This window comes from Propithecus coquereli, unplaced genomic scaffold, assembly GCF_000956105.1.
Source record: "Propithecus coquereli isolate 6110/MARCELLA unplaced genomic scaffold, Pcoq_1.0 Scaffold27, whole genome shotgun sequence".
Classification (NCBI taxonomy): domain Eukaryota; kingdom Metazoa; phylum Chordata; class Mammalia; order Primates; family Indriidae; genus Propithecus; species Propithecus coquereli.
In genome coordinates, this window is record NW_012148285.1 from 570293 (window position 1) to 583012 (window position 12720).

Here is a 12720-nt window from a genome sequence, read left to right on the forward strand (position 1 = left end):
TCTTCATTCTTAAGAGGTACTTGTGCTGGGCATAGAGTTCCAACCGCTCGGGCTCTTCCTTACCCCCCTCGAGCTGTGCCCACCCCCTCACTGTGCTGTTTTTGATGGGGCCAGTGTTCCCCCGTCCTGTCTGTGTGTGAGGTGCGTGCTCTCGCTGCTGTGACGAGTTTGTCTTTGGTTTTCAGCCTGTTTGTGTGTTTGTGGGTTTTTTCCCCTCCAAAAACAGAATTTTATAGTGAGCACTCAAATGCCTGCCACCCGGGTTCTCCCAGGAACTTGTTAACTCTGCCTGCTTTCTCGCACACGTGAGCATAGTGTGTCTCAGAGGGACATCTACTCTGGGAACATGGAGTGTGTCAGGTCCATTGTTGAGCAGACCTCAGAGGCGGGGCCCAAGGGTCAACGCGGGGACGTGGTCAGGTACAGAGCCCATCAGAAAAGCGCATGCAGGGCGCAGTACAACACCCAAGGAAGCAGGGTGTCCAGAGCAGGCGGTTAGGGACGGAAGTTCAGAGTGGCAGTGGGTCTGGGAGGGAGTTTGGGGAGGAGAGATCGGCTGACTGCAGCCGTGCAGTGCGCCTGCCTGGGGAAGCAGCTGGGCAGGACGTGCTGCCCCTTCCAGGTACCTTCCAGGTGAGCGGAGGCGCCAGGGGCAGTGGACTCGCTGGTGTGACGGGGCAAGGGCTGCAGCTGTGTAGGGGTTTGATTCTGGAAGACCTTTGATACTTGGTAATAGGATTTGGAGTCTCTGCTGAAGACAATAAAATGGGAATCTTTAATGGTTTTTCTTCCAGCTACCTCATGGTCTCATTTGTTTATTTTTCCCCTTGAAGGTATGGATGACAAGAATGCCACCAAGTTGAACGAACTCATTCAGGTTGGGTAAGTCGCAGTTTTATTGTGGAACGTTACTTACTCCTTTTCGATGTTTACATTTAATCTCCGAAGTACAGGAGTTGAAATGGGTTGAATTTTCTTCCCTTGCTCAATGAGGACCCTTAGAGTTAAGGTAGTGTCGTCCTGGTTATGTGTTCAGTCCCAGCAAAGGTGCTGGGCCGAGGACAGCGCTAGGCCATCGCCACCCTGGGGAGGGCGGGCAGTGGTTGTGGTCTTGGCTCAGGCCTTGGTCTCGCTTTCTCAGGCTCTTTTTCCTCCACCTCTGTGCGTGTCTGAGTGCTGGTCGCTGTGCATCTAGAAAGCCTCTCCTCCGATGGCTTTTTTCTTGCCTCGTCCTGGGCTGCGTTGACAGTCTCCCTGCCTTCTTGGGCGCCAGCGCTCCTGTGCCTGCTCTGTCCCTCACACCCCGGCCCCCCCAGGGTTCACGTGCTCTCCCAAGTAGCCTTAAAAGGGTGAATGGGGCTTCCTAGAGCAGGTCTGGGCTGGTCCGAGGCACCAGGAAGAGGGCTTCAGCCGTGCGTGGTGGTTGCTGTGGCTTATCACCTGTGCAGGCGCCCTCCCAGCCGCGGCGCCCGCCTGCCTTCCACCCCCACATCTGCTCCACCTTTGTCCAGTTGCAGCAGCATTTGCCGTAGAATCCTAGGGGGCTCACCTGGCCCCGGGCACTGGCGCCTCACCTGTTACTGTCCTTCCGAGAGGTGCAGAGACACCTGAGGAAAGGTTTGAAGCAGCGCAATGACGACACGGTGCTGTGGCAGCTTGGCGGGACGCTTTCTGTCTGCAACCGTGGAGAGAGAGGAGGCAGGAAGACTGCTGAGCCGTGTGTTCATTGTTTCTAGGAACAGCCGAGTGCCTCTGTGTGCCTGGCACGAGAATGGGTGCCCGGGACACAGTGGTGACAGAGCTGTGGTGTGGCAGCTGATGCGGGTCTGTCGAGCTGGCCTTTCCCATGTGCGTGTGTAGACAGACACACAAGATAACCTGGTGTGATGTTATGATGCAATTGCTGGGGTGCAGACACTGCAGGTGACGGGGGAGCCGGCCCACCTGTATGGGAAAGGCTCTTCCAAAGTGATGCATTTATGGCATTTAGACCAAGGTCTTGTCTGTTTATTTTTTTGTTTGTTTTACAGACAAGAGTCTTGCTCTGTCACCCAGGCTGGAGTGCAGTGGCGTCATCACAGCTCACTGCAGCCTCAGACTCCTGGGCTCCAGTGATCCTCCTGCCTCAGCCTCCCAAAGTGCTAGGACTGCAGGTGTCCGCCACTATGCCTGGCTAATTTTTCTCTTTTTGGTGTACAATTGTATGAGCTTGGTTTTCTTAAAACAGACTTTATTTTTTAGAGCAGTTTTAGGGTCACAGAAAAACTGTATAGAGAGTGCAGAGTTCCCATCTGCCCTTCTTTCCCACGTCCTCCCTGTTGTTAACATCCTGCATTAGTTGGTCCGTTTGTTACGTCCGCAAACCCCACTGGGCGTCATCGTCACCCAAAGCGCGCAGTTGATGTGAGCAAGGGCTCACCCTTGGCACTGTGCAGTCTGTAGGTTCTCACCAATGTGTACTGTCACGTGTCCGCTGTGACAGCGTCACATGGAGTGGTTTCTCTGCGCTGAAAGTCCTGTGCCTGTCCTGCCCCCACCCCAGCACCCACTGATCTTCCCACCGTCTACTTTGCCTTCCCCAGAACGTCATCGTCTAGTTGGAACCATCCAGGGGTAGCCTGTGTAGATTGACCTCTTCCTCGTGCAGTTCTGTGCGTTCTAACAAACACACAGGTGCGCAGCCACCCGCAGTCGGGATACAGGGCTCTCGCAGCAGCTCCTAAAAATCCCGCACTGTACCTTTGCCGTGGTCCCCTCCCTGCAACCACTGAGCTGCTCCCTGTTCCCTGGAATTGAGCTTTTTCCAGAAAGCCACCCAAGTGGCATCACCGCTGTGGCCCTCTGATGTTGGCTTCCGCCCTCCAGCAGTATTCACGCGAGGTTCTTGGAGGCTCGCGGATCTGTAGTCCGCTCCTTCCTGCTGAGCGCTGCTTCGTGCCGCCATCCCACGGGCTACTTACCGTCCTCCGTGGAGGGATGCCAGCTTACTGCCAATTTCCTAGAGTTCGTAAATAAGCATCCAGGTTTTCGTGTTTCACCTGGGTGAGTCCCCTCGAGGAGGAGGTGGGGAGCGCGTGTGTAACTTGGCGACGAATCGCCCGCTGTTTTCCAGCGTGAGAGGTCGGTCGCTTCCCACGCTCCCCAGCACCTGGTGTTGCCAGTTTGCTCTGACCATCCTCATGGGTGTGAAGCGGTGTCTCAGGGTGGTTTTGATTTGCCTTTCCCTGGTGACCGATGGTGTTGCGTGTCCTTCTTGGTCTCATTTGCCATCTGTATGTCTCGGTGCGTGTTCCGATCCTGGCCACTTTCTAGTTAGTTTAGAGAGTGCTTTGTATGTTCTGACTGCAAGTCTTACGTCAGATGTGCGACGCGCACGTGTTTCTCCCAGTCTGTGGCTGCCTTCTCTCTCGTTCACTGAGCGTCTCTCACAGGGCAAAGGTCGTAGCTTTGATGAAGTCTGACCTGTCATCATTTCCCTCTGTGGTTTGTGCTTTCAGTGTGGTATCCAAGACCTCTTTGCCTAAGCCAAAGTCAGAGATGTTCTTCTGTGTTTTCTTTAGAAGTTTTATAGTTTTACGTTTGAGTCACGATCCACTTTGATTACGTTTTGTGTATGGTGTGAAGTTTGGGCCAAAGTTCATTTTCTTGCTTCTGGCTGTTGTGCTCTGCTGGCTCTGCTGTCGGGACGATTGTCCTCTCTGCTCTGAGCTGCGCCGGCACATGCGCCAGACATCAGCTGTGCCTGTACCGTGTGGGTCCGTTTCTGGACCTTTTATTTTACTCCGTCAATTGATGTGTCCTTCTTTCACTAACAGACATTCTTTTTAAAAAACAAGCAAAAAGTCTGTAGAGGTGAAACAGAGATGGGGAAGAATTAGTTGGTGCCGGTGGAAGACTCTTCCTTGATTTCAGACCAAAGGCGACTAGAGTATTTAACTAGCTGTTGTCCATGCTCCTCATGCAGACCCCCGTTCAGTTAACTGTGAATCTCTCAGTTACAGAATCATAAAATTAAATTAAGGAGTAAATGAATTGGGAAAAGGTCTAAACTAAAATTGACTCTTATTACATTATTCCCAGACCCAGAGGCACAGAAATTTAGCACGTGCTTATTAGATTTATCAAGTGGCTGTGCAGAGAAGAAAATGTATCAGAAGGGAAAGCCAGACCCCAGACACACAGAGGATTACTCTGTTGTCTGTGTGCTACACCCATGGAGGACTTCACATAGAGCCCTGTGTGTGTTGGTGTATTCAGTTAGAGGTCAAACTGTGATTCTTCGACAGACATTACTTCTTAAACCCGGCACCCTGAGGAAGGCCTGGCCTGTCTCTCAGCTTCCGGGCTGCTGTGAGGAGGGAGGTGCGGACCACGTCCTGGGACTGTGGCCCAGCCTGGGAGTCCTTCCCTGTGAGCTCGAGCGTGGCTCTTTACCGTGCGCGGTGCCCAGCCGCAAGCTGGTCGTAGAACTTGTGTTAGCAAGAGGAGGATTGTGATCTGAGAATGGTTACTGAGTAATGAAAACGGGGGCACTCGTTTTCATTGAAGGAAAAAAAAAAGGAAGTCACAAAATAGCAGTTTAACGGAAGATGTGATTATTGTAAACACAGGTGCCACATGACACAGCTCCAGTGGCTGTTGAAACCTGCCGATTTGTCTGGGGCAGATGGAACAGAAAGCAGGGAGCAGAAAAGTCCGTTTGTTTCCAGAGCCCTTCCCGGGAGACATGGTTTAGGAATTGACTCCAGGCTTAATCTCCAGTCTTCTGATTGTCCCTCCTGGTCCCTGCTGCAGCCCTTTGCCAGCATCATTAATAAAGCTGCTGTGGCGGGTGCCTGTAATCCTGGCTACTCTGGAGGCTGGGGTGGGAGTGGGGGGTCCTGTGAGCCCAGCCTGGGCAACAGAGCAATACCCTGTCTTAAAAAAGAAAGAAAAACTGTTGTGGTAGCATTTGTTATCTGTATGTTACACCTGGGTTAAGGTGGTTGAAGAATAGTGTCTCAACAGAACACATTGTTATGTGGAGACTGTCGTCCTCTCTGAATTATGCCTCCAGAGTGAGGGCACAGAAGCTCTCTTCCTGGGGCCTTGCCTCTTTGGCCAGGCTTCCCAAGTCTCAGCTCTTCTCTTTGGTGTCTTATGTTAGATTCCCAGCACAGAAGGAGCTCAGTCAGCACTCGAGTGGGTGGGTGGTGGACAGACCAACAGGTGAGTGAGTGGATGAAAGGATGATGTGTGGACAGGTGAGCAGATAGATGGAGGGATGAGTGGATAGATGGATGGAAGGATGGATGGAGGGATGAGTGGACAGAGGGAGGGGTGGAAGGATAAGTGGACTTGTAGCTGCCGTGACACGAGGAATCGTTGAGCTTTCTGTATGGAACCATTGTACCCAGCTGCCGCTCCTGTCCCTGAACCCCCCTAGAACCTCTCTGTTTGAATAACCTTATAAATGCTTAAAGCCTTAAAGATTGTGGGGTGATGGTAAAATCCACTGTGTAGGATATTGAGACTTCAAAATGTTGAAATTAGAGTCATTTACCTTTTAGGAAACAGGATATCAGAGCTTTGTTTCCTGAGAAGTGGAGGTCGCGGTGATGCCCTTTCTCCTGTGTGGAGCTGTCTCTCTGTCAGATGTGCACAGTGGAGACGTCTCTTGTAGCCGTCCGCAGGAGTTGGCACAAGAGAGTGCCTCCTGGGCAGCATTCCTTTTGAAACCGTGGTATTAGAATAACATTTCTAAAAATTTTACAAGTAATATAAAATTACATTCTTACAAATTTTGAAACAATACATATAGAAGATATAAGACCCTCCAACCACCCCATGGTGCTCCCCTTGCCAAAAATAACCACTTGTGATAATTTAAATAATAAATTTTTTTCTTGGGGAATTTGCATACATAAATGTGCAGATACAAATTTAGAAACTGAATAGCAAGTGTTGAAGCAGCTCTCTTATCTGACGTGATCACAACTGGGAGTTGGTCGGTTAAAAAAGTTGGTTAAAGCAGAAAGTTGTAAAAACGATATGCACATACCCTGAGCATTGTGTAAAACATAACAAACCCGAGTCATTCACCAGCCATTGGATGGGGGTGCCAAAGCCTTTTCTTTGACTGGGGCCTACTCCTCAGAATTGCAGGTTGATTTTTTTTTTTTGATTAAAAAAGTTTTTTTTTTTTAGAGACAAAGCCTTGCTCTGTCACCCTAGGTGGAGAGCAGTGGTATCATCCTAGCTCACAGCAACCTCAAACTCCTGGGCCCAAGCGATCCTTCTGCCTCAGCCTCCCGAGTAGCTGGGACTAGAGGTGCACGCCACCATGCCTGGCTAATTTTTCTATTTTTTTATAGAGATGGGGTCTCGCTCTTGCTCAGGCTGGTCTTGAGCTCCTGGCCTTAAGCGACTCTCCCACCTTGGCCTCCCAGAGTGCTGGGATTATAGGTGGGAGCCACTGCACCTGGCCGCCAGGTTGTTTTTCTCTCAGATCAGAAACTCCAGCCAAGATGCATCATTTATGATCTCCAGTTTTAAAGTCAAGCAAGGATATCATGGCCCAAAATGAGACTTCAGAGTTCATCCAGGTCCCCAGTCTTTAATATTTGTCTTGCCCACATTTAACTTGACTACTGTTTTTAAAACAGCCTACCTTTATCAAGTATTTCCAAAGCATTCCCACTATATTTTTTAGAAGGAACTATTTTTTTGCTTTTGTATTCATTTTATTAGTTACATAGTAATTATCTAATTTAAATAACTCCAACCCATCTGCAGCTGTGCTCTGGGCTTGCCTACAGGTCGCTGGGGGGAGCATGTGGTGACCCCTGACCTCCAGCTCCCAGTGCCTGGGGTCCTGCCAATGAGGTTTACAGAGGGTCTGGGGGCAATGCTGACGTGGCCAGGTAGTCACAGAGAGGTTATGGAGAGGTCACAGGGTGGTCACATGGAGGTCATGTTGAGGTCACAGAGGTGGGCTTAGAGGTCACAGGGAGGTCATGTAGAGGTAGATGGAGAGCCTCTTCTTTGAGGGGCTGAAGGGAAGAGCTTGCAGACCTGGAGCAGGTAGAGGGAGGGGTGACCGTCTGAGCAGCCTCCAGTGCAGTGGCCCTTCCAGAGGATGGATTGCAGCTCGTGCCTGCCAGTCACTGAGCGGGAGGGCACAATGTGTTTCCTGTAAACAACAGCAGCCGTCCCTTTGGGGTGTGAGCTGTGGTCAGGAGAGCGGTAGGCTGTCCAGAGTCACCACATCATGTCTGTCACCGTGTCTACCCACTGTCTTGGGAGCCCCACGCGGCTCTAGGCAGGCACTGGCGGGTGGGGCGGGTGCGTGACCAGGTCCCCCCGCTCTGGCTCAGCGCCTCTTGGACACACTGGCCCTTCCTTCCTTCTATTCATTCGGAGGCCTCAGTGTTCCTTCAAAACTCTTTTCCCAGGGCCACCACTGTACGCTACAAAGGGAGGAACCTGCGGATCAAAGCACCCATGTGCCGGGCCCTGAAGAAGCTCTGTGATCCAGATGGTACGTGAACTGGGCAGGGCCAGCACGTCCTGTAGCTCACAGGATCCAACATGGTGCCCATCTTGTCCCATGTAGTGATGGGCTGGCTGAGCTCAGACGTCTCTGCTGTCGCTTTGTGTCTGACCCCGCTTAATCCCAGTCCTGTGAGCTGGGCTGCTCTTGAGTTTGAAGCTCTCCTCGTCATAGCCGTGCATCCACACAGCACGTCCAGTTTAGCTCAGAGCTAGATGTTCAGACAGAGCAGTCAGCCGTCGTCAGGATCGAGGCTCTCATGGCCTCTCTGGCCTGTTCCGTGGCTCTGCCTTTGCAAATGCATGAGCAGCCGTGTTGGAGTTTCTTCCTTGCGGGGCTTTCTCTGCCGTCCTTGCCCTCCTCTGCAAGGTAGTCTGTCCACAGCTCTCTTACCTCACTGGTTTTCTGGCGGAGCACTTTGCCTTCTGCCTCAAGGTTGGTCTGCACGAGACTTTCATGGTTCCGCCCCCGTTGCAGGCTTGAGTGACGAAGAGGACCAGAAGCCAGTGCGCCTGCCCCTGAAGGTCCCTGTAGAGCTGCAGCCACGGAACAACCACGCCTGGGCCCGTGTGCAGAGCCTCGCCCAGAACCCACGCCTCAGGTAGCGCGGTCTTCAGTGCCCTGACAGCGCTTGAGGACGGGTGTGGGGGGGACCCTGGGACACCTGGGAGCACCGAGCTGCAGGCCCACACCTGGGCAGGGGTCTCACAGGCCGTGTATGAGCCCAGAGCACGTGGTGAGAGGGCGAGTGGCTGCAGAGCCTCCCTCTTGTCCCTCCCTCACCGGCTCCCTGGCGGTTTGTGTCTGATTCATGCACAGGGCACCCACGTGGGATGGGCCTTTTCCACTTTTATGTTTTTTTAAATTAAGGTAAAATTCACGTAACAGAATGGACCGTTAGCCATTTTGCAGTTAGTAGTTCAGTGACATTTGGTACATTCATAGTGCTATGCATCCACCTCCTCTGTTTAGTTCCAGAAGGTTTTTATTATGCCCAAAAGAGACCCCATGCCATTAGCTGTCCTCCTCAATTCTCACCCTCCCCCAGCCCCTGGCAGTGCCCAGTCTGCTTCTTGTCTCCGTGCGTTTGCCTGTCCGCGCACTTCGTAGGATGCGGTCGTGCACAGAGCCTTCTGCGACTGGCTTCTTTCGCTGGGCCTGCTGGTTCTGAGGTGCATCCACACTGCAGCACGTGTCGGGGCCGTATTTCTTCCATTTACGTCTTTTTATTTTCTCGGGATGGAGTAAGGCTGTCCAGACCCACCCTTCCTGAGCCCAGGAGGCGCTCACAGCGCAGGTTGTCAGGGTGTCCCACGTGTCCTGGTCGAGACCGTGTGCTGGTGCACGTATCCCCGTCACGCTGCAGTTCTGCGTGATCCACTGTGCTCTCAACTGCAAAGGCTAATTTTTAGGAAAAGGAGCTGAGGGCCCAGCAAATGCCCCCTCCCTGGTGCCCCTTCCAAGGCCCCTTTTCTCTTTTTGGTGCTTCAAGCCAAAGGCGTCCCTGTTGTCCCAGCCTCCCTGCCCTCACTCACTGTTTCTCTAGGATGATCGTGGAGCTGCACCGGAAGGTCTCCAGCCTCATCGAGTTCTTGAAGCAGAAGTGGGCGCTCCAGGAAGTGCGAATTGTATCTTTTTCCAACTAGAGTAAACCCTCCAAACCCTGCACCATGTGCTGCTTGGGAATGGGTCTTGCTTCCTAGTACCTGTCATCGTAGAGGGCCCATGGGCGTGGCGGCTGTGCCGTGACGTGGTGTGCCGCTGTCACCTTTGTCTGCTGGGTTGTGGGTATTGAGCCCCTCTTTGACCTCCCGCAGTGTTAGGATGTGGCCACAGCCAGCCCTCCCCAATGTCACTGGCCTGCCGTCTGGCCCATGGCGGTGGCTGAAGTGTTCCTGCCAGTAGGCTGAGCACAGTGACCACAGGACAGCCCAGCCTTCTCCATGCTTGGCTGGCTCCTATGATGTGTATGAATTTCCTAAAGATGCCAAGTGTCTGGGTCAGCATTTTTGGTAGTGGCATGAGGAAAGCCTGGGTCAGGAGTCGGGGGGCATGATCCGAGCCCCAGTGGTGCCAGGAGGCGTGTGGCTGTGGTCTAGCCACGTGCCTAGTGAGCAGCATGGCCTTGGTGCCTTCCTTGACTGTGTGTTCAGCGGAAGACGCTCGAGGAGCGGCAGCTGCAGGACTCGTGCGCTGTGCCCACGCAGGAGAAGGTGACGCTGCACCTGTTCCCAGGCGAGAACTGCACGCTGACGCCGCTGCCTGGCGTGGCCCGAGTGGTGCACTCCAAGGCTTTTTGCACAGTGCACTGGCAGGAGGGTGGCCGGTGCAAACAAGGCACCAAGGACGTCCACTCACTGCCCCCAGCCCAGATCCTGGGCATCCAGAGTGGGCAGGGCACGGCCCGGGGCCATGTGAAGTGCCCAAAGGGCAGCACCGACAGCAAAGGTGGGGGGCGGCCCCCTCCCACCACTGACACGTCTCAGAGCTCTGGAGAGAGCTCCCCTGAAAGCGCCCCTGGGGAGGGGTCCACCCCGAGCCTGAGCATCCCTGATGCTCCTGACAGGCCTCCCCCTGGGCACCAGGACGCTGGGCCACATCTCGAGAAGACCCCTGCAGTGGCTCCTGCAGAGGGTGGGGATGGCCTGACCCGGGAGCCGGGGGCCTTGCCATGTGCCTGCAGCCAGCTCCCAGACCTGGAGGATGAGCTCTCCATCCTAGACCCCTTGCCCCGCTACCTAAAGTCCTGTCAGGACCTCATTGTCCCCGAGCAGTGCCGCTGTGCGGACACACAGCTGGGGGGCGTGTACCCTCCTCCTGGCGGGGCTGTCTCCCCAGAGGCTCCTGCCCTTGGCGGCAGGGAGGCTGCTGACCTCACCCCAGCTGGCCCCAGGCTCCTGCCAGATGTTTGCACTAAAGACTTGGCAGACGCACCTATAGAGGAGCCCCAAGAGAAGGGGAGCCCCCCGGAGCCTCCGCCGTCTCAGGGACAGCCTGCCGCCAGGCCCCCAAAGGAGGTCCCCGCCAGCCGGCTGGCCCAACAGCTCCGTGAGGAGGGCTGGAACCTGCAGACCTCTGAAAGCCTTACGCTGGCCGAAGTCTACCTCATGATGGGCAAGCCGAGCAAGCTGCAGCTGGAGTACGACTGGCTGGCCGCACTGGGCCCCGGGCAGGCCCCCGGTGGGCAGGGCCAGGGCACCCCGCCTGGCGCTCCGCCCGCCACGCTCCACAAGCAGCGCCTCCTCCGCTGCCTGCTGAAGCTCATCTCCACCGAGGTCAACCCGAAGCTGGTGAGTGGGTTGGGCTGTCAAAAGAAGTGGCAGCTGAGCTTTTACAGAGTCGGGGCTAGTTTTACTGAGAAGGCTCACTGAGGACCAGAGGCCGAAGCCCACAGCCCTTCGGAGCCGTCCCGGCCGACCGCGGCGGTGTTCCAGGTCACGGCGCTCGTGCGAGCTTGGCACGTGCTCAGTCACATCAGGGTTTGGGTGTAAGCGTACGTCTGGCTGCAGGTTACAGGCACATAGACACCAACCCCGTCAGACGTTATCTTATGTGCAGGAAAAGGCAAGGACCAGGGTCATTTATCTTTTAAGCCAGCAGTCCCCAACCTTTTTGGCACCAAGGACCTGTTTCATGGGAGACAGCTTTTCCATGGACCAAGGCAGGGGATGGTTGTGGGATGATGCAAGCACATTGCATTCGTTGTGCAAGCCTCTCTGCTGACGATAATCTGTGTTTGCAGCCGCTCTCCAGCGCTAGCATCACCACCTCCGCTCTGCCTCAGATGGTCAGGCATTAGATTCTCACAAGAAACGCGCAGCCCTAGATCCCTCCATGTGCAGTTTACAGCAGGGTTTGTGCTTCTCCGAGAATCTCATGCTGCCGCTGATCTGACAGGAGACGGGCACAGGCCGTGATGCGAGCGACGAGGAGCAGCTGTCAATACAGACGAAGCTTCGCTTGTTCGCCTGCCGCTCCCCTCTTTCCATGCAGCGCGGCTCCTGACAGGCCACAGACCGATCCTCAGTCTGGAGGGTTGGGGACGGCAGTTTTAAGGAAGGCAGTGACTGGAGCAGATGACAGGTTGTGGGGGAGTGGGCTCTGTCCTGTTTTGTCTTCAAAGCTGCTTTTCTGAGAGCCACACGTCACAGAGTCCGGGTCTTGTGAAATTACACTGGCAGGCAGAAATGAGCAGACGCATCGTATTCCAAGACCACTTTGTCCTCCTGGCCTCCTTGGGAAGCCAGGCCCAGCCTGGAGGGCTCTCAGCTGGGTGGCGAGGGCCTGCCAGCAGTGTGGGGTCCAGAGGGGAGAGACAGTTCCATGGCAGGGAGGCAGGGGCTCGAGTCCTGTGCCTGTGCTGTCTCGGAAAGGCTGTCCCCGCTGTGCTGTGCAGGCAGAGTGTGACACGGTCAGGGCCAACCAGGGGGCTGTTGGCAGGCCAAGGTGGAGGAGCGGAGCTGGGGAAGGGCTGGACAGGGTGGTCTCTGCGGTGTCTGGGCGCCTCTGAGGGTAGCTATTGAGGTCTGGGGTCCTCTGGAGGCTCCTTGTCTTCTGTGGTCCTGGAGCCCAGGCAGGGGTCCCCTACCAGTCAGTGGAGCCCACAAATCGGATGCAGAAGGCATCACTGATGGGAGTAACCCCATCCCACACCCCCCAAGTCTGAGTAGGATCACGTGGGTACGAGAGCAAGGTCCTGGGGCCCGAGAGAGTGGCGTGTCATTTTCGTTGGCGAGCCGCTGGAGAGCCATCGGTGGGGAGGCGGCGTGACTGCCAGGCCCTCCCAGGACGAGGCTGGGGGTTTTGCGACCAGAACTGTACGCGAAGTCTGTGTGCCTGTGTACTCGTGAGCCCCACACCTGCTGTCCCGTGCTTGGTGTCAGTCACGGCTCCCGCCCTTGTGCCCCTGGATGGTGTTCGCAGGGAGAGGGGCTCGGTCACCACGTGGTGAGAAAGTGAGAAGGACTTGGAGATGGGGCTTGGGGTGCTGGTGCCTGGGCCCAGCGCTCAGGTGGCCCTTGGGCCAGGCCGGACAGGGAAGGCGGCCTCAGGAGGAGCAGTGGGGAGGAGACCCTCGGGCCAGCCGGGCTGTGGGAACAGTTGGGGTGAAGGAGCGGAGCCCACAGGCAGTGGATTCAAGGTCTTTTCTGGTTTGGATCTTGGGCGGTCACAGGAGGGGACTGAGGAGA

At 55.1% G+C, this 12720-nt stretch overlaps 1 protein-coding gene across 1 annotated transcript in view; it reads left to right on the forward strand.

Moving 5' to 3' along the window:
- CRAMP1L (Crm, cramped-like (Drosophila)) overlaps nt 1-12720 on the forward strand; it is a 49502-nt gene that overhangs the window by 19720 nt on the left and 17062 nt on the right. Inside the window, exons 5-9 of the mRNA XM_012647821.1 lie at nt 834-882; nt 7434-7519; nt 8009-8132; nt 9078-9159; nt 9685-10821. Coding sequence (XP_012503275.1) covers nt 834-882; nt 7434-7519; nt 8009-8132; nt 9078-9159; nt 9685-10821 — 1478 coding nt within the window. The remainder of the gene's footprint in view (nt 1-833; nt 883-7433; nt 7520-8008; nt 8133-9077; nt 9160-9684; nt 10822-12720) is intronic.